The 24,469-nt window shown below is 40.8% G+C and overlaps 1 protein-coding gene across 1 annotated transcript in view; it reads right to left on the bottom strand.

Annotated features, from left to right (window-relative positions):
• The window catches only part of LOC149282087 (cAMP and cAMP-inhibited cGMP 3',5'-cyclic phosphodiesterase 10A-like), a 314,224-nt gene that overhangs the window by 105,760 nt on the left and 183,995 nt on the right, over positions 1-24,469 (bottom strand). The window contains exons 11-14 of the mRNA XM_089498623.1: positions 23,835-23,893; positions 20,825-20,876; positions 18,346-18,488; positions 7,574-7,666 (exon numbers count right to left, since the gene is read on the bottom strand). Of these exons, the coding sequence (XP_089354749.1) occupies positions 7,574-7,666; positions 18,346-18,488; positions 20,825-20,876; positions 23,835-23,893 (347 nt within the window). The remainder of the gene's footprint in view (positions 1-7,573; positions 7,667-18,345; positions 18,489-20,824; positions 20,877-23,834; positions 23,894-24,469) is intronic.

Here is a 24,469-nt window from a genome sequence, read left to right as displayed (position 1 = left end):
GGATTGGGGATGGTAGGCAGATGAAAACGATAATTTGATTCCCATCTCAGAGCAGAATGTTCTCCAGAATCTCGACACGAATTGGCTCCCCCTGTCTGAGACTATTTCCTTAGGCAGTCCATGCAATCGGAAGATCTCTCTGATGAAGATGGTAGAAAGTGCTGCTGCTGTAGGTAAAGCAAGAAGCGGAACGAAATGAGCCATTTTTGAGTATCTATCGACCACAACCAGAATAGTAGTATACTTGTTGGAAGGTGGCAAATCCACGATAAAATCCATCGATAAATGAGTCCAAGGTTGTTCGGGTAGAGGAAGTGGTTGTAGCAGACCAGAAGGTAGTGAGCGAGGTGTCTTCACCCTGGCGCAAGCTTGACAGGCTAACACGTATTCCTTGATGTCCTTATTCATGGTAGGCCACCAGTATGATCTTTTGATCAATGAAATGGTTCGAGAAACACCTGGATGTCCAGTAGGTAAAGTATTATGATGGATTGACATGATGGGAATCCTCTCCTGCATGGGTACAAACAATTTTCCCTGTGGTAGGTCGGTAGGAAGATGGTGTTGCATAGCCTTGATTCTGGTTATTAGAGGAGACTCAAGTGTGGTTTTAACCATGGCCAGTATCCTATTCCTTGGAATAATGGGTTCTTTTTCGAGCTCCTCCTCCTCCTTGATAGTAGTATGTTGACGAGATAAAGCATCAGCCTTGGTATTTTTGGAGCCGGGTCTGTAAGTAATGACATATTGAAAGCGAGACAAAAAGAGTGCCCAGCGGGCCTGTCGAGGGTTTAAGCGTTTAGCGGTGCTCAGATAGGATAGATTCTTGTGATCAGTAATGATGGTTATCGGAATGGTGGTTCCTTCCAAGAGGTGTCTCCACTCTTCCAACGCAAGAATAATGGCTAGGAGTTCCCGGTTTCCCACATCATAGTTCCTTTCGGATGAACTGAATTTCTTAGAAAAGAAGCCACATGGGTGTAACGGACTGGAATACGTTTTCCTTTGGGAAAGTACAGCTCCCGCTCCACATTCTGAAGCATCGACCTCAAGGGTGAATGGAAGAGACGGGTCAGGGTGAACCAGGACCGGAGCAGAGGTAAATGCCTTTTTGAGTTTCTGAAAGGCTTGGTATGCTTCTTTGGGCCAATTGTGTACGTCGGCTCCCTTCTTCGTAAGGGCTGTGAGAGGAGCTGCGACCCGTGAGAAATTCCGGATAAATCGCCTGTAATAATTTGCAAAACCCAAGAATCGCTGAAGAGGTTTTAAGCCTTCTGGTTTAGGCCAGTGAAGGATGGCGTTCAATTTGGTAGGATCCATTTCAAAACCAGACGGACTGATGATGTAGCCCAGAAATGCAACTTTGGAAACCTCAAACAGACATTTTTCAAGCTTAGCATAGAGTCCATTCTCCCTTAATCTTTGAAGAACGAGGGTAGTATGCCGGCGATGGGTATGGAGATCAGGTGAATATATCAGGATATCGTCAAGATATACTATGACGAAGTGGGAGAGGTAGTCTCTGAGGCAATCATTAATAAAGTCTTGGAAGACCGCTGGGGCATTGCAGAGCCCAAATGGCATGACCAGGTATTCATAGTGACCTGACCTGGTATTGAAGGCGGTCTTCCACTCATGTCCTTCACGAATCCGTACAAGGTTATAGGCCCCTCTGAGATCGAGCTTTGTGAAGATTTTAGCCCCCTTTAGTCGGTCAAATAATTCAGGAATCAGAGGTATGGGATACTTGTTCTTTATTGTTATCTGGTTCAAACCACGGTAATCAATACATGGTCTTAAATCCCCCTCTTTCTTTTTGACAAAGAAGAATCCCGCTCCTGCCGGGGAGGAGGACCGTCTGATGAAGCCTTTCTCCAAATTCTCCTTGATGTAGGCTTCCATGGCCTCATTCTCTGGTTTCGAAAGAGGGTACACCCTGCCCCTAGGAGGTGTGGTTCCAGGTAATAAGTCGATCGGGCAGTCGTAGGGACGATGGGGTGGAAGGCGATCCGCTTCCTTCTTACTGAACACATCCGCAAATGCTTGATACGGTTTCGGGATTCTGGTGGAGAGAGGAGACATAGTGACACTGTGTACGGGCGTGATTTTACAAAGACAGCAATTTTTACACTCCTCACCCCAAGACACGATTTGAGCAGTTCTCCAGTCTATCACCGGATTGTGTTTCTGGAGCCAAGGAAATCCGATCACAACAGGACAGGAAGGAGATGTGATTATGTTGAAGTTCAAGACTTCTTGATGCAGTGCTCCTACTTGAAAGGTAACGGCCTCTGTCTCATGTGTCACTGTGGAAGGGCTTGGAGGTCTGCCATCAATTGCCTCCAATGTCAATGGTGTATGTTTCTTGACCTGAGGTATGTCATACCGGGTGACAAACTTGGAATCGATGAAATTACCGGCAGCACCGGAATCGATGAGTACCTCTACGTTAACCCTGGTGTTTTCCCAACATAACGAGGCAGGAACAGTCATGCGTTTGATCTGGTGCTCAGGGGAGATACAAAGAACACCCAGAGTAGGTCCCCTGATCCTACCTAGGTGCGGGCGTTTTTCGGCTTGTTCGGGCAATACCTAGCGAAATGTCCCCTACCTCCGCAGTACAAACAGAGGCCTTCACTACGGCGGTGAGACTTTTCTTGCTCAGTTAAGGAGGTAGCACCCAATTGCATAGGTTCCTCCGGATCTAGGCTCTGGGGTGTGGAGTTGGAGAATCGGGGAGCTAGCCGTATAGGGGGTTTCCTTTGTTTCTCCTTTTGTGATTGTCGCTGTCTGAGGCGGAGATCTATGCGTGATATGAATAATATTAGATCCTCTAGGTACTCAGGCATTTCTCTGGCTGCTAATTCATCTTTTAACTTATCAGATAGGCCATGCATGAATGCAGCCACTAGGGCTTCGTTGTTCCAACCAAGTTCAGCTGCTATCGTTCTGAATTCTATGGCATAGTCCGATAAGGAACGGGAGCCTTGTTGGAGGGACATGAGCGATGCAGAGGCTGTAGCCTCACGGCCCGGCATGTCGAAGATTCTTTGCATGGTAGCCACAAAGTCACGGTAGTCATTGATTAAAGGCGACTCTTTTTGCCAAAGCGGTGAAGCCCAGGCTAGGGCTCGGTCTGTTAGGAGTGAAATCATATAGCCGACACGGGCTCGGTCAGACGGGAACATAGAAGGCATCAGCTCAAACTGGATCGCACATTGATTGAGGAAACCTCTACAGGTGGTGGGATCCCCTCCATAACGAGGTGGAGACGGTAGGCGTAACGGTATAGTCGCAGCGGGCGGTGTGGTAACTTGGGGGTTAACAGGAGGTGCAGCGGTACCTGACACTGGATCAGTGCGTGTGAGGAGAGTCTGCAGGGCTTGCGCCAATTGATCCATACGATGATCCAGTCCTTGCATTCTTGCCTCCTGTGACCGAAACAGCTGATCCATTTCTGCGGGATCCATTAAATGGCCCTTGTGTACTGTAACAATCCGACAAGGGACAGGTCCCGTATGCAGAGTGGTGAGCTATCCGGACAAGTAGTTGTAGGAGGAATAGTGGGACAGCAGCGGAACAGTACAAATAGCAAAAACAGGTCACAGTCCAAGGTCAAGGCAGGCAGCAAACAGGCAAAGTTCAAAAAGCAATCCGAAGTCAATCCAGGCGGCGATCAAAGAGTAGTCAGGAACAAAGCAGGAGTCAGAAAACCAGAATATCAGATATATAGCACACTGAGACAGTGATAACGAATGTACCACACAAGGGCTCAGATTAGAGTGAGCAGTGGGCTTAAATTTGGTGCCAAACAGCTGCAGGCAATAATCAGCCAATCAGATAAAAAGCGGGAGGACCCGCCCCCTAGCGTGACGTACGCAGTTGCTGGGTAAGGATTCCTGGCCGCCATGACAGCGTGCACGTGTGTGCACTTCCATAGCACCGAGGACGGCAGCAGAGGAGCTCCCTGGACAGACCCGCCGGCGAAAGGTAACACTTTTCCCATTAGTGATTTTGCTCTCTGTATGGATTTTTCAGCTAATACATTGCTTTGTGGATAGTATGGACTCAACTCATGTGAGAAAAACTCCATGCGTTGGCAAATGCTTTAGGTTCTCTGGATACATACTGCGGCCCATTGTTTGAGATGACTGTCTCTGTGATACCATACCTTGAACTTTAACTTGTGTATGTACTGAATCTGCTATAATAGTCGACAGTTATGAGGTAATCCATATTGTGCCAGGTGAATAAGTCAGGAGCTATTATTTGCCACAGTTTGAAGGAATGACAATTTTCACAGCTTTAAAAGTTATGCCATGTAGGTATGATAGTTCCTCTTGGTGATTACAGATGTTTTGATGGTATTTATACAAAGTGGTTGGCCTAATGAATAATTTACTTTAATGTTTGGAAATATGAGTCCCTTTCACTCTGAGCTTTGAATTCTTCTATTTTGAGGTCACTGAGAGGATCACTGCTATATACAATATGCACTTGTATGTCCATAAGTCTTGGCCAGATTCTGGATAGTCTGTATGCAATTGCAATGTCTTTGCTTGGTTGGTGAGAGATACTGAAGTTATACCTCTGGAGTATCATTCTTTGTAGCATTGGAGGCATTTATGCCGTTGGTTTGTGCATGGTGAACTCTAAGGGCATATGGTGACGTTTCACGAGGATATGGCGGCCATAGATATATTGATGAAAACGCTTACAGTGAAAAAGTATGGGGAAAACGCTTTTTAGATCTACGCGTAGTTACTTTCGATTAGTGATTCTGATGCATGCTTGGAAGCATCAGCCTGTAGGTTTAGCTCCTTTTGAGAATCGAAATATGCTAATACTGGTCCTGGCTCACATGTAAGCAGCTCTTTTAGTTCCTTTAGACGTTATCCCAACAGTGAGGTGACGTCAAAACGTTGGGTGCAATTTTAAGAAGTAGTTGATCATGCCTAGTATTGTTTCCAGTTCACCTTTGTCATTCATCGATGCCGTGTTTCTCACAGCAGTGATTTTTGCAGGGACAGGTTTTATTAAATCAGTTGTGAGGAGATGCTTTTTTCTGGGTTTAGCTTCACACCTCTTTCTCTGGAACATTGTAACAAAGCGGCAAGGTTTTTATCATGCTGTGCCTTGGTTTTCCTGTAGATAATGATGTCATTAATGATTAATAATATTAATAATGATTAATTTTATCTATTTTCTGCTGGAATCTTGGGCTGATATTATCCCAAAAGAAAGACGTTTGAACCTTTATCACCCTAAGACTGTTTTTTGTAGGTAGTCTATTTGAGGCTTCTTCAGTGAGCTTAATAGCCCAATAGCTAGAGCTAGCATCTAGGATACAAAAGCACTGCTGAGCACCTGCTAGCTTTGGAGTGATATCTTCAAGAATAGGTAAAGGATAATGTGGTTGTTTCATTGCCTTATTGAGATCTCTTGGGTCTAGACATTTTCTCCATAATTGGTACATTACTTGGACTGCTTGCAACATATAGTACCAGTTTGATAAGGCCAAAATCTCTGCTGCCTTTTAGACCTATTACAGGAGGTGACCTTGTGCCAACAATGTAGAATGTTGTGCTGGCATTTCAGGTCGCATTTTCCTTTAATATGCCCTCATGTTACAGTAACGTATACCTTTCATGGTAGGACTGGTGACACTGGTGTTTTTAAAAAATCTTTTTTTGGTTATACCTTTTAACAAACATATCAATAAAAGTTATGTTTTAGAGTGGGGTTATAATAAGGGTATTTTTGATCCCGGGAACGGGATTGTTTTTTTTTTAGTTGTAACTTACCCTTGTCCCCGCTGGGGCATTATTTTGGAATTGACATTAGTTGAGGATCCAGTGTCTATTTTGAATAGCATTGTAATTTTTTTGGACCGACTTGGAAACTGACAATAGCTTTATCTGTGTATGGACTTCATTGCTTTGGCTCATGAGGTCTACAAACATTGAATCACATTCCTCTGAGTCAATGTCATCTTTGTTTACAGCATGGCATATTTTCTGTGGCTAGAGTGTGCAGCTTTTCTACATGATTTGCATATTTTTCCCATTGCAGAACATTGATAGTGGGTGGTATGTGGTTTATTTCCACAGTTTTGTATCGCAGGGACACCATGTCCTCAGTTCATGTCATTGATTGTGTGGCAAGAGACCTTGTGAATGATGTCACCACATGGAGTGCCTGGGTCCAAACTTCTGGAGACAGACAGTAGCTGTGCCTGGGCCAATTCACGGGATCTGATGATATTAATCTAGCGTTAACTCAGACCCAACTTTTAACAATTTCTCTCTTACTTTTGGCGAGTGTATGTCAAAGATAATATGGTCATATTTCATCGCTCTGAGCATAATTGCAGTCAAGAGCAAGGAGCCACAATTATGCCACGAACCGCTCAAAGGGGCCATGTATCTTGCAAATATCACGTTTGCTTTGGGCTCAATATATTCTGCAAAACGGTTGTAATACAACTTTAATGACAAAAGTACAGGTAAGGCTCGTGTACTGCTTCCAAAACCAAGACCCATGTAAAGATTTCTTTTTATATAGTATCTTGTATGATAGATTGGTAAATTTACCGCTTTAACTTTCATTCAGCTTTGTTTGTACAAAAACTTGCTTTTGCATAATGGTCCCCCTTAGCTTAAATATGATTGCTACTGACTGGGCAGTAATCTGCAGTGCATGTCTATGGGTGAGAAAAAGTTGCTGAATTGGGTATGAATACTTTAGAGAGGTCTTTTGCCCCAGGGTCCCACCTGATGTGGATATGCTCCTGTAAATGGTCTGAAGTAATTCTACACACCTATGCTCATAATTCAACAAGTTTGCTCATGCCTGAAAATATCACACTTTTACAATCATTTTTACAATGATTTATAATACCGTATTTGCTCGATTATAAGACGAGGTTTTTTCAGAGCAAATGCTTCTGTCTTCTGTCTTCTGTCTTCTAATCGGGGTCGTCTTCTAATCAGACCTCAAATAGAGGTCTGATTATGAGACTAAGATCCAGATCCCCCGCACCGCTGCAGGGGACCTGGATCCTCCTGTCTCCCCCCCACACACACACACATACTTACTGCTTCCTGCTGTATTGCCGGGGCAGCGGGTTGACGTCTACGCGATCCGCGTAGACAACGTCCGCGGCAGCCGGAAGGAGATGTGGCTAGCAGCGGGGGTTGTCTGCGTCCGTCGCGGATACCTTCCCCGACTGTCGGGAAACTCTGATCTCTGACAGCCGGGGAAGGTATGAATAGGGGTAGGATAAACATACATAAAAAGAAAACCTAGAAGTATTCCTCACACTGTAACACATTGGCTGCAAAGAGCTTAGTTATGGCAATGTTGTGAACAAACACCAATTAGAACTTTTATATTGATCTTATCAAACACACAGTGGTTTCAATGTGGAATCAGAATATGCTGATCTGTGGTTATGAGGTTGTTTTGTTAAATGTGTACACAAAATTAAAGAATAAATGAATGAAGATTTTAACATGATTAAATTGGACATGAAACAATGTCATCAATGACAAAACAAGTAATATTTTTTTACCTATTAAAGCGTGGATCTGCATAGGCATCAGGTATGTTGAGAACTTCACCTGTTCTTGCAACCTGACCAGCAATACCCTTTTCAATGGAAAATCTGCATAAAATAATTTCAAAAGAAGCTGTATGGATATCAGATGGCACCTTGAAGTGAAAGAACTGAAAATTATACTAAAGCTAATAGAAGTACCAATTAAGCATTTCTAAGATTATATAAAATCACAGGGAGGCTAGTGAAAGTGATACTAGTCCCCTGGGATGCACTAACTTTAAGAGTTTGAGTCTTCACTTTGTCAACATGCAGTTCCATAATTGGTCAAGTACTGTTCAAAAGTTTGGGTTCACTTAGAAATGTCCTTGTTTTTGAAAGAAAGGTAAACATAAAATATCAAATGGATCAGAAATACACCGTAATCATGTTGTTGACTATTGTAGCTGGAAACACACTATATGACCAAAAGTTTATGGACACTTGACCATCACAATTATAAAAGCTTGTTGGACATCTCATTCCAAAACCATGAGCATTAAAATAGAATGCTCCCCATTAGTGGCTATAAAACCCTCCACACTTTCCATAAGATTCTGAATTGCGTGGAAATGTGATCTCATTTAGCCAATAGACTATTTGTGATGTCAGGCACTGATGTTGGATAAGGTCTGGCTCGCAATGCACATTCCAATTCATCTCAGAGAGTTTTAATGAGGCCAAAGTCAGGACTTTGTACAGGGCACTAGAGTTCCTCCACCAATCATGTCAAACCATGACTTTGTGGTGCCACAAAGCTGGAAGAATACAATTGTCTCAAATGTCTTTGTATGCATAAGCATTAGCATTAACATTATCCTTTACTGGAACCAGACTATTATCTCTCCTCCACCAAACTTTACAGTAAGTAGCATTCCTAGACTTCCAGATAGTAAAACATGGTTCTTCACTCCAGAGAACACTCTTCCACTGTTCCAGTACCCAGTGCCTGTATGCTTAACACCACTCCAGCCGATGTTTGGCATTGTGCATATTGATCTCAGTTTTGTTCAGCCACTGAAACCAAATTCATGAAGGTCTCAATGCACAGTGCCTGTCCTGAAGCAGTTTGGGTGATGCTACAGACAACAGGTGATTTTTATATGCTACATGCTTCATTTTTATATGCTACATGTGTGTGTGGTCATAGGCCACTTTGTGGTCTAGCCCTTACAGTAGGCCAGGGCAGAAATTTGATGAAATGGCAAAGGTGGCATCCTACAGAGCCACATTTAAAGTCCCTGAGCTCTCCAGTATGACTCATTCTACTGCCAATGTTTGTTATGGAGATGACATGTCTATGTACTGGATTTTGTATACATGTTAGCAATGGGTGGGGCTAAAACACCTAAACTCTATAATAAGGGGAATTGTTTGCATACTTTTGGTAATAGCATTATGAAGGGTCACTTGGGGGGGGAAGGTGGTAAGCAACTAGAGAAAGAGAGGGACAGCAAGAAAGAAAAGAAATGTTGGAAATGGGACCAAAGAGACAGTAACAAAGGGGGGACAGAACAAAAAAGAGGGAGAACGAGAAAGACAAAAAATAGAAAGGAAGAAAGTGGACACATGAGAAGAGAATAGAGGGAAGGAAAGAGAAGCAGAAACATAAGAGAAAGAAAGAGAGAGAGCAAATAAGTGGTGGAGAGAAAAAAGAGAGACAGAGAGAGAGAGAGATAATAATAATAATAATAATAGCAGATGAAAGAGTAGAAGGGGAGAGATAATAGAGTGTAAAGAGAAAAGAGAAGAAAAGACATGGGGGAGAGAGCAAGAGGGAGAAGAAAGAAAAAGAGCAAAAGAAATACGGGGAGAGAGTGTGAGAGGGAAAAAGAAGGTTGCGAAAGAGAAAATATAGAAAGAAAAAAGGGACAGCAAAAGAAGAAAAAGAGAGCCAGAAAGAAGAGCAAAATAAGAGAGACTCCAAAGAGTGATTCGGCGAGTATAAATTCCTATTTAGGAAATGCTATATTTTTTTATAATTACATTTTACAAATTGTTTTGTAACACTATATAAAAGCTTCATAACATATACAACTGTATACCAATATGCATCAATAAAGGTACAGGATGAATATGTGTTGCAATTTTTAATGCAATAGTGAGCTTACCAAAAAGAAGATACAAAAAAAACACATAGAAAAAAACATAATATACTGCAGATAGTGACAACCAAAATAAAGTATCCGTCACTATCAACTAGTATCAATCAAGTGCACCCCACAAGAAAACAGTGGTTCCCATTCCCCTCTCATACTTTACAAAGAAGCCAACTCTGTGCTTATCAGCCAATGGGTCCAAACCTTATTACATTAACCTAGCGTACATGCGGCATTATTACACCTTGGTTGGTGTAAGTGCGTACCTTTGCTCCTGCTTGAGTTTAATGCGTTTAACCCGTTGTGACTCGGCTTGCCCTTTACATTGCTTATTGGTTCCTGAATTGGCTTAATATCTGTTCCAATTGACCTGGCTTGTTTGACTTGGCATCTAGATTCTTGTTTAACTACGTCTCCTGCTCTCTCTTGCCATCAGTGTACATTACACTATTGATTGTGTCAGGGCCTACCCTGCTTTACGGGATCCCCCTCTACATCCATTACACTATAGCCCTAAAACAACCACAAAAATCAGGACCAGCTGAGCAATAGCCATCTTAAACTAAACCTGTAGGGTTTTATCAGGTTGGTGTGAGCTCCTTGGTGTCTTTGGGATGGAAAATTGAGTCAAGGCCAGTGAAGTAACTTTGGGGAGGAAGTTCCTTTTTGTTTAAGGAATAGTGTTTTTTTACTTTTTTCTCTTTTACAGGAGAGGCCAGCTCATGGTGGTTCTACAAACAGGTGATATTCTACAGTAGAACTGGTAAAAATGTAGCTTTTTTCTTTTTGCTTATGCACAGATATAAGGACAAAAAGAATGTGTAAATGAGAAATTTATATTTTTAGTAGTTGGGGGAGGGTTTGTTTTAGGGGCTTGATTTTTTCCTATACAGTGCTGAAAGGTTGCCAACAGAAGCTTTGTTTCTTCCCTTTTTTCCCCCCTTTCTTGGCTTTTATTTTTTTTTGTGGTTTTATTTTTTTGTGCAAATAGATACAATGGCCTTGTGCATTTGCTTTTGGTCAACAAATTTTGTTAACTGCTCTCTGGAAAATAAAGAAATATGTGAGGAGATGTAGCTGAAAATGAATTGGGTCATTGTTCACCTGTGGAGCTTACAGTATAGAAAAATATATATCTATTTTTTATCTATTATCACTAATAATCATTATGTTTTATGTATTTCGATTACTTCTCCTGAACAAAATAATGTATAATTTGCATGGGTTCATCAAATATAGAAAAGGGGAATCATGCTTTAACCCCTTAAGGACCAGGATGTTTTTTGTTTTTTGTACCCTTCTTGACCAAGGCTGTTTTAACACTTTTGCGGTGCTCATGTTTAGCTGTAATTTTTTTTCTCTCTCACACAAGTTATATATTGGGTTTTTTTTCAGGACAAGAAGGGCTTTCTTCATATACCCTTTTTTTGATCATATCATCATATCATGCAATTTCCTATCAAAATACTAAAATATGATGAAAAATAAAAAAAACCCCACTTTTTCTCACTTTTATTTGAAAAACATTTTATTCATCTACAAAATCCAATGAAAAGCCTGCTAAATAGATTCTACGATTTGTCCTTAGTTTAGAAATGAGCAATGTTTTTTATGGTTTTTTTTCAAGTTATCGGGCAATAAGTACATGTAGCGGTCAAAACCATTTTTTTCCAGATCTGGTCATTCTGCCCCATGTTCTATTTGGAACATCTTTGAAACCGGCCAATGCAATTTACCTCCATCAAATCATATATTTTTCAAAACTAGACACCCTAAAGTTATTTTAAATGTGGGTATTTTAACCCTTTCCATGCACTAATTTTACTACCACCCTTTGTCAAGCTTTGTGGTAGTAACTTATTTTGCGTTTTTTTTTTTACACAAATTGTAATTGAGGTACAAATGTACAGCTCCCGATATATGTCACTGCCAAACACTCCAATATGCGTTTATAGTAGTTTATAGTAGTTTAGGTTGAGAAAAGACTTGTACTCATCAAGCTTAATTATTTTCCTATTCCTTGTTTACTGCTGTTGAAAGCAACAGAACCCTTATGTCAAGAAAATATTCCTTTTCGACTCCAGATTTCTCCTTGGTTCCACAAGAACTAAACAAATATCAATTCCTATACTATCATACATAGCCCTCTATGTTCTGCTTCACTAAAAATTTATCCAAGCATCTAATGTATTTGCTAGCGCCATCTTTTCAGGCAGTGAATTCCATACTTTGATTGTCCTTACTGTAAAAAAATCCCCTCTGCTGTCGTAGACTAAATCTTCTTTCTTCAGGCCTTAGAAGGTGACCTCTGTAATGTTCTATTAATGAACAGGTGTTTAGAGAGTCCTTTGTATGGGCCCTGTACATATTTATATAACATTATCATATCCCCTTCAAGATGCCGTTTCTCTAATGTGTACAAATTTAAGTTTTCTAGCCTTTCTTGTTAACTAAAACTTTCCATTCCCCTTATTAGTTTTGTGGCCCTCCTCTGAGCTTTCTCTAATTAAGAAAAGGTGACCAGAATTAAACTGCATATTCAAGGTTGGGTCTTACCATGGACCTGTAAAGAGGAATCATATCTTCCCCTGTGAGTCAATACTCCTTTTAATACATGCTAATATCTTATTTGCCTTTACAGCTACTAGCTGGCACTGTGCACTACTGCTAAGTCTATTGTCTAAAGTTACTCCCAAATCTTTTTCATTAGTGGATTTCCCCAATAAAACACCATGTCAGGCTCTACCCTACCAGGCCGGACCATGTGATCTTTATTCGCTGTCATGATTTGTCTAAGGACTTCCAAGCCTTCCAAGGACTTCTGTGTCTCCTCGCTACAGCTCCCTTATATTCTGTTTCCAGTCCTGCTATTCCATCTGTTGTATGTCTGTCTGTACCTACCTACCTACTGAGATGCATCAAGGGGTACAGACAGAACCCTTAGTATCCCCTGCACCTGGGCTCCTGTCCGACCTGCTTGCCCGGGTCCTGACACACTATTTAACTGGATGCATTTTTATTATGATGCCCAAAATGCATAATTTGTCTACATTGAATCTCATTTGCCATTTATCAGCCCAGTTATCCTATTTATCCAAATCCTCTTGCAGTGAAGACACATCTAGTTCAGCCTTTATTACCCTACTTAATTTTGTGTCATCGACAAACACTGAATCCTGGCTACCTATGCCCACTGAGAGATCATTAATAAACAAATTAAAAAGAAGCGGACCCAGGACAGATCCCTGAGGTACTCTACTTATAACATCTGTCCAGTTCAAGAACTTCCCATTTACCACCACTCTCTGTGTTCAGCTAATTCTCAATCCACAGACAAACATATGGCCCTAAGCCTACTTTAGTCAATTTGTACAGTTGTACAGTTAACCTTTTGTGTGGAACCGTATCAAATCCCTCACATCTGTATCCAATATATCAAACCGCAGCACCCACATCTATATTTCTACTCACTTCTTCATAGAATGCAATTAAGTTAGTTTAGCAACATCTTCTGAGTATAGTGATATCACCCATGCATTGGTTTGTCAGATAATTTAGGGGCTAAAAGGCTACATTTGGGACATGCACAAGATTTCAATTCGGAATTTTGCCTTCTGATCCTTCTACCCCCATGTCCTAATTGGGCCATCTTTGAGGCCAGCCAATTAAATTTACCCAATCAAACCATATTGGGTAAACCACCACTCACATAGTTATGAGCCAAGGGGATGGAATGGATCACCGGCAATAATTAGCAAATATCGGGCTATCAAGCCATGTGGACCAGGTTTTTGTATATAGATGAGTAGTGTGAGACGACCAATGAGACATTTTCTATGCATAGTTTAGTCGCCAAAAATATATGAATAATTAATTTCCTCACAGGGTGAGGGAGAGGGTCAGGAAACATGTGTAACAAAGCGATTTCAGGGAGAAAATCAAAATCAAGGTGAAAAATAGGTCGAAAGGAAGCAAACACTGTCTCTCACAGCTCCACCACATACGAACCATAGAGCCCTCCTGTCTGCATCCCCTCCAACAAAGCCTAGAATGAGTCCTCAACACTAACAAAAGACAAATGGGAGTAAGGTACCAGCGGCAGCTACTTTTTTTTGTAATTCAAGATGGTTAGTGCAGTGGGACACCCCTCTCATCATCTCCTCCGACTCAAGCCAGGACTCACGGGAGAATTCAAGATGTAAGTCTTTCTCCCATGCTATCATGTGGGGGAGTTTACAGGCAGAAAAATGTGAGATTAACAGAGAATACCAACCTGAAATTGCCGTTTAAACCGCGGTGCCGAATTACCTAATGAAACTACTGAATGGAGATGTCGTGAATTCCGAGTAATTGAAGTCAGAAGCGAATTAAGCAAGTGACGAATTTGTAAGTATTTAAAAAAAAATCATGGTCTGGAATGTCATGTGTGGTAGAGAGATGTGTGAAGGAGGACAAGGCAGTGTTACTGTAAAGATCACTATGCACCGTAGCGGTCATCAAATTGATCTAGTGTTCTCCCACCTTTGTTCCACATCTCATGTCTGTTTGATCACAGCCTGCTTACATTTAATCTCAACATACCACACACACCTTCTCTACCCAAGAAACCACCTCATACCTACCGTAACATCCGCAACCTCAACACTCCACAGCTTACAGATACACTACGGCCACTCCTCTCAAGTATATCCTCCTCCTGGCACAGCTACAGCTCAGTATAACCATACACTAGCCTCAGCCCTAGATATGGTTGCCCCTGTAACTGTACACAATCCCCCATGCCGTCCACCTCAGCCATGGCATTCCACACAGACACGCCTCCTTCAAAGGTGTTCACGTACCGCCGTGGAGGAAGTCTCGTTCACCTGAAGACTTCATTCACTACAAACTCATGCTCCGTTCCTACACATCAGCCCTCCATCTCTCTAAACAAACATATTTAATTGAATTAATCACCTCTCTTTCCCAAAATCCTAAATGTTTATTCTCCACTTTTAACACCCTTGTCAGGCCCACAGCACCTCCCTTGCCCTCCAACTTCTCTACCCAAGAGCTTGCCACCTACTTCAAAAACAAAATTGGCCCCATAGTGTCAATCATATGGTATCTCAACCTCCTCGCCTTACACCCAGTTACACCCTTTGAGGTTTCCAAGGCCCTGTTGTCCCCTTGTCCCGTTGACCTTGCTCCTTCACATCTCCTACCACCCCTCTCTAGTGTCCTTACCCAAACCCTAAGCCACATCTTTAATATCTCCTTTTACTCTGGTGTATTGCCATCATCTCCCCCATCCTAAAGAAACCTTCCCTTGATCCCACATCCCCATAGAACTACCGTCCAGTTTCACTTCTCCCGCTAGCTTCCAAACTGCTGGAACGATTAACCTATAATCAACTAACAAACTTTCTCTCTACTTTCCATCCACAGCATTCAACAGAGACTGCACTCGCATTAAAAATGACCTCCTCGTAGCTAAAATGAAAGGCCAATTCTCACTGGTTATTCTCTTGGACCTCTCAGCAGCCTTTGACACAGTCGACCACCCCCTCCTCCTACAAACCCTGCAATGCTCTTGGCATCCGTGACACAGCTCTTTCATGGCTTAAATCCTACCTTTCTAGCAGTTCTAGTCTAACCCTGACCTATCTGAAAACCCACCTGTTCAGGGAAGCATACAACATTCCTTCCCAGTACTCCCAATCATCATCATAATCAAGCCATCTGAACAATCAACAGCTTCAACACATCATCAGAACCAGATCAACTCAACCCCATTAAAGCAGTCCTCTCCTATTGTCTCACTTCCCCCTCAACCACAGACTAGATTGTAAGATCGCAAGAGCAGGACCCTCCTCCTTTGCACCAGTTTGTTATTGTATATGTTTCTAAATTGTTCTTCTGACTGCGCTGCGGAATCAAGGGGTATGACAAGACGAGAATTGACAGACTAAGACAAACTGATACATTAGGTGGGGAGGGCCCTGCTCGCAAGCTTACAATCTTGAGGGAATGGATTAATGACAAACAGAAGGGGATAAGGTAGTGTGGGGTTGTATTGGTAACAGGGAAGTTCTAGCAGCTAAGGTGGTAGAATCATAAGTGAATGAACCAGAGTTTTTGTAGATTCTTGGGTGAGGAATGGGCGTATGCGAGAGATGTTTTTTAGGTGCAAGTGACAGGATCTACCGAGGGACTCAATGTGAGGGAGGAAGGAGAGGTTTGAGTCAAGGATGACCACAAGCCAAGGCATCAGGCCTGGTTAGTAGGAGAGATAGTCGTGTTGTTAATGGTGATAGAAAATTCAGGTTGTGAAGTGAAGATGGAGGTAAGGATGATAATGAGTTCAGTTTAAGAGAGGTCTTATCTAATAGTTTCAATCTTGTCTTTCAAGTGGGTAGCAAGATCTTGGGCAATGAGAGAGGTTTGTGGTGTGAGTATGGAGGGACAGAGATGTGAGTTACAGGTAGAAAAAAGGTGTCGCGGGTTGGAAGTATATGAGAGTAGAGAAGTAAAGCTATTTGGCGAGAGAGAGGGCAGAGTTGTAGGTGCAAAGCATGGATTTGTAGTGAGCAGTCTTCTCTGGATCTGTTTTTTCTATAGTAGTGTTCAGCCGTGCGGCAGCGCTTCTGAAGTTACCGTGATATTTTGGTATGTCATGGTTGGCATTTCAATTCTCAGGGGTAACATACAGTAACAGGGGCTATACTGACGAGAGATGAGGCAAGTGTATTGTTATAGCAAGAGGCTGCTGCGAGATCCAGTGTATATAGTATATAGAGAGGATCCAGTGTATGTGTGTGTGTGTGTGTGTATATATATATATATATATATATATATATATATATATATACATACATACACACACGGGCCACTTTATTAGGTATACCTAGCTAGTACCGGGTTGGACCCCCTTTTGCCTTCAGAACTGCCGTCATTCTTCATGGCATACTTTCTACAAGGTGCTGGAAACATTCCTCGGAGATTTTGGTCCATATGGACATGATGGCATCACGCAGTTACTACAGATTTGTCGACTGCACATGCATGATCCGAATTTCCCGTTCCACCACATCCCAAAGGTGGTCTATTGGATTGAGATCTGGTGACTGTGGAGGCCTTTGGAGTACAGTGAACTCATTGTCATGTTCAGAAACCAGCTTGAGATGATGTGAGCTTCGTGACATGGTACATTATCCAGCTGGAAATAGGTACAATCTGGTCATAAAGGGATGGACATGGTCAGCAACAATATTCAGGTAGGTTGTTGTGCTTAAACGATGCTCAGTTGGTACTAAGGGCTCGAAGTGTGCCAATAAATGTCCCCCACACCATTACACCACCAGCCTGAAATCTTGATACAAGGCAGAATAGATCCATGCTTTCATTTTGTTTACATCAAAGTCTGACCCTGCCATCTGAATGTCGCAGCTGGAATTGAGACTCATCAGACCAGGCAACGTTCTTCCAGTCTTCCATTGTCCAATTTTGGTGAGCCTGTGTGTATTGTAGCCTCAGTTTCTTGTTCTTAGCTGACAGGAGTGGCACACGGTGGTATTCTTCTGCTGTAGCCCATCTGCTTTATGTTTGACATGTTGTGTATTAAGAGATGGTATTCTACATACCTTGGTTGTAACAAGTGGTTATTTGAGTTACTGTTGCCTCTGTCATCCCGAACCAATCTGCCCATTCTCCCCTGACATTAACAAGGCATTTTGGTACACACAACTGCCGCTCCCTGGATATTTTCTCTTTTTCAGACCATTCTTTGTAAACCCTAGAGATGGTTGTGTGTGGAAATCCCAGTAGATCAGCAGTTTCTGAAATTCTCAGACCAGCCCGTCTGATACCAACAAACATGCCATGTTCAAAGTCACTTAAATCCCCATTTCTTCCCCATTCTGATGCTCGGTTTGAACTTCAGCAAGTTGTCTTGACCATGTCTACATGCCTAAATACATTGAATTGCTTCCATGTGATTGGCTGATTAGCTATTTGTATTAACAAGCAATTGAACAAGGCTGAAGGCTGTACCTAATAAAGTGGCTGGTAAGTTTATATTTTAATGAACATTTTCAGTCTTCTACTATGACATACTTTGTCATGACCAGGGTGTCATCAAAGGCAGACAAGCATCTGATAATATGGCATTTAACATTTCACTAACAACAACGCCAAAAAATCCTTAGATTGCCTATACTGTTTGTTTACGGTCAGGGCCCTAGAGGAATGTGGAATCCAAGAAGTCTTCCTTAGAAAAGTTATGGGCGGAAAGTCTGAGGGGACAAAAACGCCTGGAATGTCCTACTGAGTGATTGGTATACCTAGTTGTTCTACATTCTTTGATTACCAAAGTTTTCTACTACACCCTCTGTAACTTACGTGAATATGCAATTACAAAACATGGGCGCATGCTGGGACAGTAGTGAGTGGTTTATAGCTTCTTCCTAGTACAACCGCTCCTCACCAATGAAAGTTGGGTGAAGAAGATCGAAAAATGAACCAAATACAGGGGGTCTTACCTTAATCATCATGAAATGTACATAAAAAACTTTGATAGAAAATAGAAATTGTATATTCAAGATAAAAAAGAAATATATTTCCAATGAACCATGAACTGCGTATTACTAGCTATAATTTGTCTTTTTTTACCTTATTTCTTTGGTCTTCTTGAATATGGGTTTTCCTTCCTTTTCCTCACCAATGTCAAAGAGATCAGAGTAAAGTTCCTTGTTTTTATGATCAACCTGGAAGAGTGCACATCTATCTGCATTCACCAGGTTCTTTGCATATATCTGTAGAAATAAAATTAAAAGTAAAAGTATAATCAATATACGTGTGCATCTGGATTCAGTCGGACTTTTAACGGAAATTGCCTGTTTGTGTGTTGTACGAATCTCTGATAGCAAGGTTGACTGGCTAAATTGCAAAAGTGCAGTAATATATTCTTCATCTTCACTGATAAATATTGGTGACAAAACTAGGCATCTTACTGGGGATTCACATAGTGTGACTGTTTTTCTGAATGCGTAATGTCCAAAATATGAGGGCTGCCTAACTTTTGGGCCCCATCTTACATTGCATCCTTATGCCTGCGATGTGCTGGTTTCAGGGAGACCAAACACGCCATGCAGGCACGACCATAACAAGTCTTATGCGATCGTGTCCTTGTGCCAACTGATACAGGTATGGAGTTTGGTATGAAAAAAAGTGCAGAGACAGAGCGAATCGCTCTTGCGCTGCCTGGTTGTTGTGAACAGAGCTGAAGCTAGCTCCTTTTGCACTCGAGGCAAGAATGGGAAATTGTGCCCCCTCAGCTATTTCTTTTACAGAGGTTATTTTATTGACACTGCTCTTACATATTGCCTTTACACACACCTGCCCATAAACAAATATACACATACACTGCCCTCACACGACTGCCCCCACACACTGCCTTTACAAACGCTATATGTTTAGATGGCACTGTGCCAATTGGTCCTGCAACTGGGCCAGTGGCATCGGCCGGGGGGGTCCCGTGCCCCCCCAATCGAAACGGCATCCTTTTTTTGTGCAGTGAGCACTAATCAATGCGGAGGAGAGAGAGGGGTGCCAAGCGATCGCTCAGGAATGAGTTTCCAGGAACTGCTCGGTACCCCTCCCTCTCATCGGCCTCAAGCTGCGGGCATTTCAAAATGACATCATATACTGGCGCTCAGCAGTGAAGCAGCACGCTTGGCAGCTCACACCACGACAGAGCAGCGAGACAGAGGCCTAGAGGTAAGTGAACTACTTACTACTAGGGGATGAGGGTAGATAATGAGAAGGGGAGTGTAGATACTGAGGAACGGGTGGAGAGAGTAGATACTGAGAAGGGGAGGAGGGGTGGTAGATAGTAAGAAGGGGAAGAGGGAGTAGATATTGAGAAAAGGGAGGAGAGGTAGCCAGTGAGAAAGAGGGTAGTAAGAAGATTGAGATAAATAAAGAGTGTTGAGATAAATAAATATATTTTATTGAGATAAATAAAAGATAAAAAGATAAAGATAATATTGAGCTAAATAAAGAATGAGTGAGAGAATGAATGTGTGGATGCATTGTGTGAATGAGTGAGAAAATGACAGAATTAATGTGTGGGTGTATTGTGTGAATGAATGAGAGAATGAAAGCATGAATGTATGGATGAATTGTTTGAATGAGTGAGAGAATGGAAGAATTAACTTTTGTGTGAATGAGTGAGAATATGAATTAATGAGTGTATGAATTGTGTGAATTAGTGAGAGAATTAATTAAAGTGTGGGTAAATTGTCTGGATGAGTGAGAGTATGAATGTGTGGACCAATTGTGTGAATGACTGAGAGTTAATGAATTTGTGTAAATGATTTCTGTGAATGAGTGAGAGAATAAATGATTGTGTGTGAATTGTGTGACTGAAAGTGTGAATTAGTGAATAACTGTAAAAGTGTGTGTGTGTGCATATCATAGATGTATAATTGATTTGTGGAAAGGCACAAGATGGCACAAGCAGTGTGTTTGAGCCTTGGGGACCAAGATGGCACAGGCAGGGTGTTTATGGAACAAATATGGTACAGGCAAGGTTGTTTGGGGACAAAGTTGACTCATGCTGGGTTGTTTGGGAACATAAGTTGACAAGTCCTGTGTGTGTAATTTGGGTGCTGGTCAGGTTCTGTGTGGACAGTGTGGATGCGAGGGCTGGCTTTGGGGTGTGCAACCTGTGCGCTATGAGAGGGTTTTACCTATACCTTTAATGCTGAGTTTACATGTGATTTCCAGTTGATCTATACCTGCCATGCTGGGTTTGTGTGTTCTGTTGAGTTATACCTGCAATGCTATGTTTCCATACATTATGATCGTATACCTGCAAATACAGCATTTGTATGTCTGATTCTGTTTGTTTAATCTATACCTTCAGTGCTGAGTTCACATGTAAATTTCAATGGATCTATACTTGCAAAGCTATGTTTCCATACATTATTTATGTATACATGCAAATATTGGGTTTGTATGTCTTATTAAGTTGATCAGACACTACTTAGTTATTGGAAGCATAAAGAGATAAAATAGATGGAGAAAACGTTTTCCAAATGAAAACAAAATAGGTTAAAACTGAATTTAAAAAAATTAAAGAACTTACCATGATATGTTCAAGTAAAGAATCAATTGCAACTATATTGTCAAAGTATGTTCTGGTACGAAGAAAGAAAGTTGGTTTTAATTTAATAAATTTCACATATTCACATTTACAATACAACTTTGACTTTTTGAGAAATCTATAATATTTTTGATTTTATTTATTTAATTGATATTTTTGTTAACTATTTAAAATAAGAATATATAACTAATATAAACATAGAGTGAGTGGGTAATTTAAACTTTAGGTTCCATTTTTTGTTAAACTATGGTATGGAATATTTACAAATGCATTTGATGGGGTTTTTTATCATCTTTTATTATTTAGATTAGTATTGCTTGTGTTCGTCTGATAATAATTCTCCGTAGCAACACTGTTTGCCACATCTTTTACTATGACCTGATTATATATTATATCAATTTAGGAGAACACAACACTGTCTTCTTCATATTACATTTTTGTGATGATTATATATATACTGTTGTGATCAAAACTTTGCATACCCTTGGAGAATTGGTAATATATGTACAATTTTTAAAGAAAACATAAGTGAGCAGGCAAAACACATTTCTTTTATTTCTTATGGGATTCCTATTCAACTGTAGATTATAACTAAATGGCACAATCATAAAACAAAACATGGCAACAAATAAAAAAATGAAATTACCCCTGTTTAAAAATCTGCATACCCTTAGTTCTTAATACTGTGTATTGTCCCCTCTAGCATCAATGACAGTGTACAGTTTTTTTTATAAGTGTTGTCTATGAGGCCCCAAATTCTTGCAGGTGGTATAGCTGCCCATTCGTCATTTTAACTTGTGTGTCACCCTGTGTGTCCTGTGGGCCAAACATTCAAGGGTATGTAAACTTTTGATCATGGTTATTTGGGCAATATCTGTCATCATTATGATTTAACAAGGAGCCAAACAATAATAACCCCTTCATGACAAAGCCCGTACATGTACGGGGTCACGATGCACTGCATATAGTGACAAAGCCCGTACATGTACAGGCTGCTGTTACTTACCTGCATTGTCGCTTTCGCTGCTATCAGCGGCTTTGCAGGATCCACAGAAGCCTCACAAGTGAGGTTGGCCGTGGATCATGGGAGCAAAGCCCTCCCTTGAGGGCCGGCTAAAAAAAGTGCTTAGGAAGTGCATAATCGATATCGAGGCATGTCGGTAACACAGCCCCCTACCCGATCGCCTTGTGATTGCTCTGAAGAGCAACAACAAGCGCCATCAGTGAATGGTGCTGCCGCCATTCACAACACAGCCGTGCCAACTGTCAGAGTTCACAGAGGGTCTATCCATTCAAGCATACAGGTCAATGGAGCCCAGCTCAATAATCACAACATGCCAAAATAATCCCCCACTGTCACAAAAAAGTCAGAATATATATATATATATATATATATATATATATATACACACACACAAAAAAAGGTTTTTTTCTACAATTAGTTAAAATATTGGCATTTTAAATGCCCATGGGGTGCCTTGTTTAAAAAAAAAATGTATGATTTGATGGGGTAAATCGAATCGTCCGGCTTCAAAGATGTCCCAAACATGGGAAATGGGCACAGACTGACCAGATGTCCATATTGGGGTGTTGTTTGACAGTGAAATATACCAGGAGCGGTAAATTCACACCTGAAGTACAATGTGTGTGAAAAAAATACAAAAAATGACTACCGTAAAGTTTGACAAAGGCTGATGGTAGAATTAGTGCATGCAAAGGGTTAAATTACCAGCATTTGAAATATCCTGGGGTGTCTAGTTTTCAAAAATATATGGTTTGATGGGGTAAATTGTATTGTCCGGCTTCAAAGATGTCCCAAATATCACATGAGGCAGAATGACCAGATTTCAGGAAAAAATGGCTTTGAAATAGAAAACCACTACTTGTAATTATTGCCCAATAACTTGCAGAAAAAAGCAAAAAACAACATTAAAACATTTGGTATTTCTAAACTCAGGACAAATAGTAAAATCGATTTAGCAAGTTTCTTAATTCGTTTTTGCAGATGAGTAAAAGATTTTTCAAATAAAAGTGAGAAAAAGTCCCTTTTAAACAAAAAAATCACCATATTTTATAATTTTTTAATAGTAAATTAAATGAGATGATAAAAATAATGGTATCTAAAGAAAGTCCTGCTTGTCCTGAAAATAAAACAATATATAATGTGTGTGGGTGCACACAATGAGAAAGAAGAAAATTACAGCTAAACAGCAACACTGAAAAATGTAAAAAGAGCTATTGTCCTAAAGTGTACTGCGAAAAAGATAAGGGGATAAATGGTTTAATATGGTTTCATATGCTCACTAGCCTTAAATAAAATAAAGTTTTTATGCATGATAAGTCATATTTTCAAAATCAATGTCAACATTTCACAATTTCTGCCAGGGTATGCAAACGTTTGAGCACAACTGTATGTATATATATATATATATATATATATATATATATATATATATATATATATATATATATATATATATATATGGCTTCTATGATTGGGTGCCGGTGTGACATGAACTTCCAGGGCTCCACCACAGAAGCCCCGGTGGAAGTGCTGGTACCCGGGACTTCCGCTGGGGCTTCTATGACTGAGGACCGGAAGTATCGGGTAGCAGCGGAGGTTGTCAGCACGCATCGCACAGACGTTCGCTGGCTGCCAGAGAGGACTGCCCGCAGCGCTGGATCCTACTCTTTGGCAGCCGGTGATAATTATGCTTACTGCTTAGTATGAATGAAAGGACCCGTGCACGTGGGTTATTTATTATACTACTTGGGGGCATGTTGCTAAAATCCTCTATATTTTTTAAATGATTTATATCATTTTTTTCATCATCACATCGCTCATACAAAATAATGGACTGTACATATGAAAATGATATCAAGACAAAGCCTTATCTGTCTGAAAAAATAACAGTATATAAAATGTGGGTACATTAAACATAACTAGAGGAATCGTGATTAAACAGACATTACTAGAGGTTTACTGACTTACTTTGACACATCAAGCAGGAAGTCATTTAGCTCAGTCTGTTTGGCCAGTCCTCCACACACCTAAAATATAAGCAGTACCATTAAATCACAAGGCCTAACTATGTATTAATATTTTGAAGACACACACATACACAATTGATGATTCTACTCTAGATTGTAAGCTCATTTGAGCAGGGCCCTCCTCACCTGTTATGTTATATTTTACTTGCTATGTCCTGTCTACCCATTGTACAGTGCTATGGAATGTGATGGTGCTATATAAAACAATACAAAAAATGTCACTGTCAAGCATTATTTGACTGGAAATAGACTGATGTACACATAAGATTCTCTATGCACCACAAATCAATTGCAACAATCAAAACACCAACCTTGCTTACTACAAAGTTTGAAATGTTTCTGTGAGTTACTTATTCATTATCTATTAAATATTAGAAAAGCATACATTGTCAATATCTTTCAAGATAATGTATTTTATTCACTGACCTGTGACCTGTTATTCACTGACCTGTTCTATTACCATTGATGAAAGAACATTAAGTAAAGTCTCCAATGAGAGGATATGTAGGGGTGATTTGGGTAAACGTTCTATTTGCTCTAGGTTGTTAATAAGACGACTGGCCTGCAGCTGCTGCA

Source organism: Sceloporus occidentalis, unplaced genomic scaffold (genome assembly GCF_023333645.1).
Source record: "Sceloporus occidentalis isolate IW3139 unplaced genomic scaffold, rSceOcc1.0.p SCAF_123, whole genome shotgun sequence".
NCBI classification, from domain to species: domain Eukaryota; kingdom Metazoa; phylum Chordata; class Lepidosauria; order Squamata; family Phrynosomatidae; genus Sceloporus; species Sceloporus occidentalis.
Note: the sequence above shows the minus strand (reverse complement) of the source record. Positions and strands in the feature narration are given on the sequence as shown.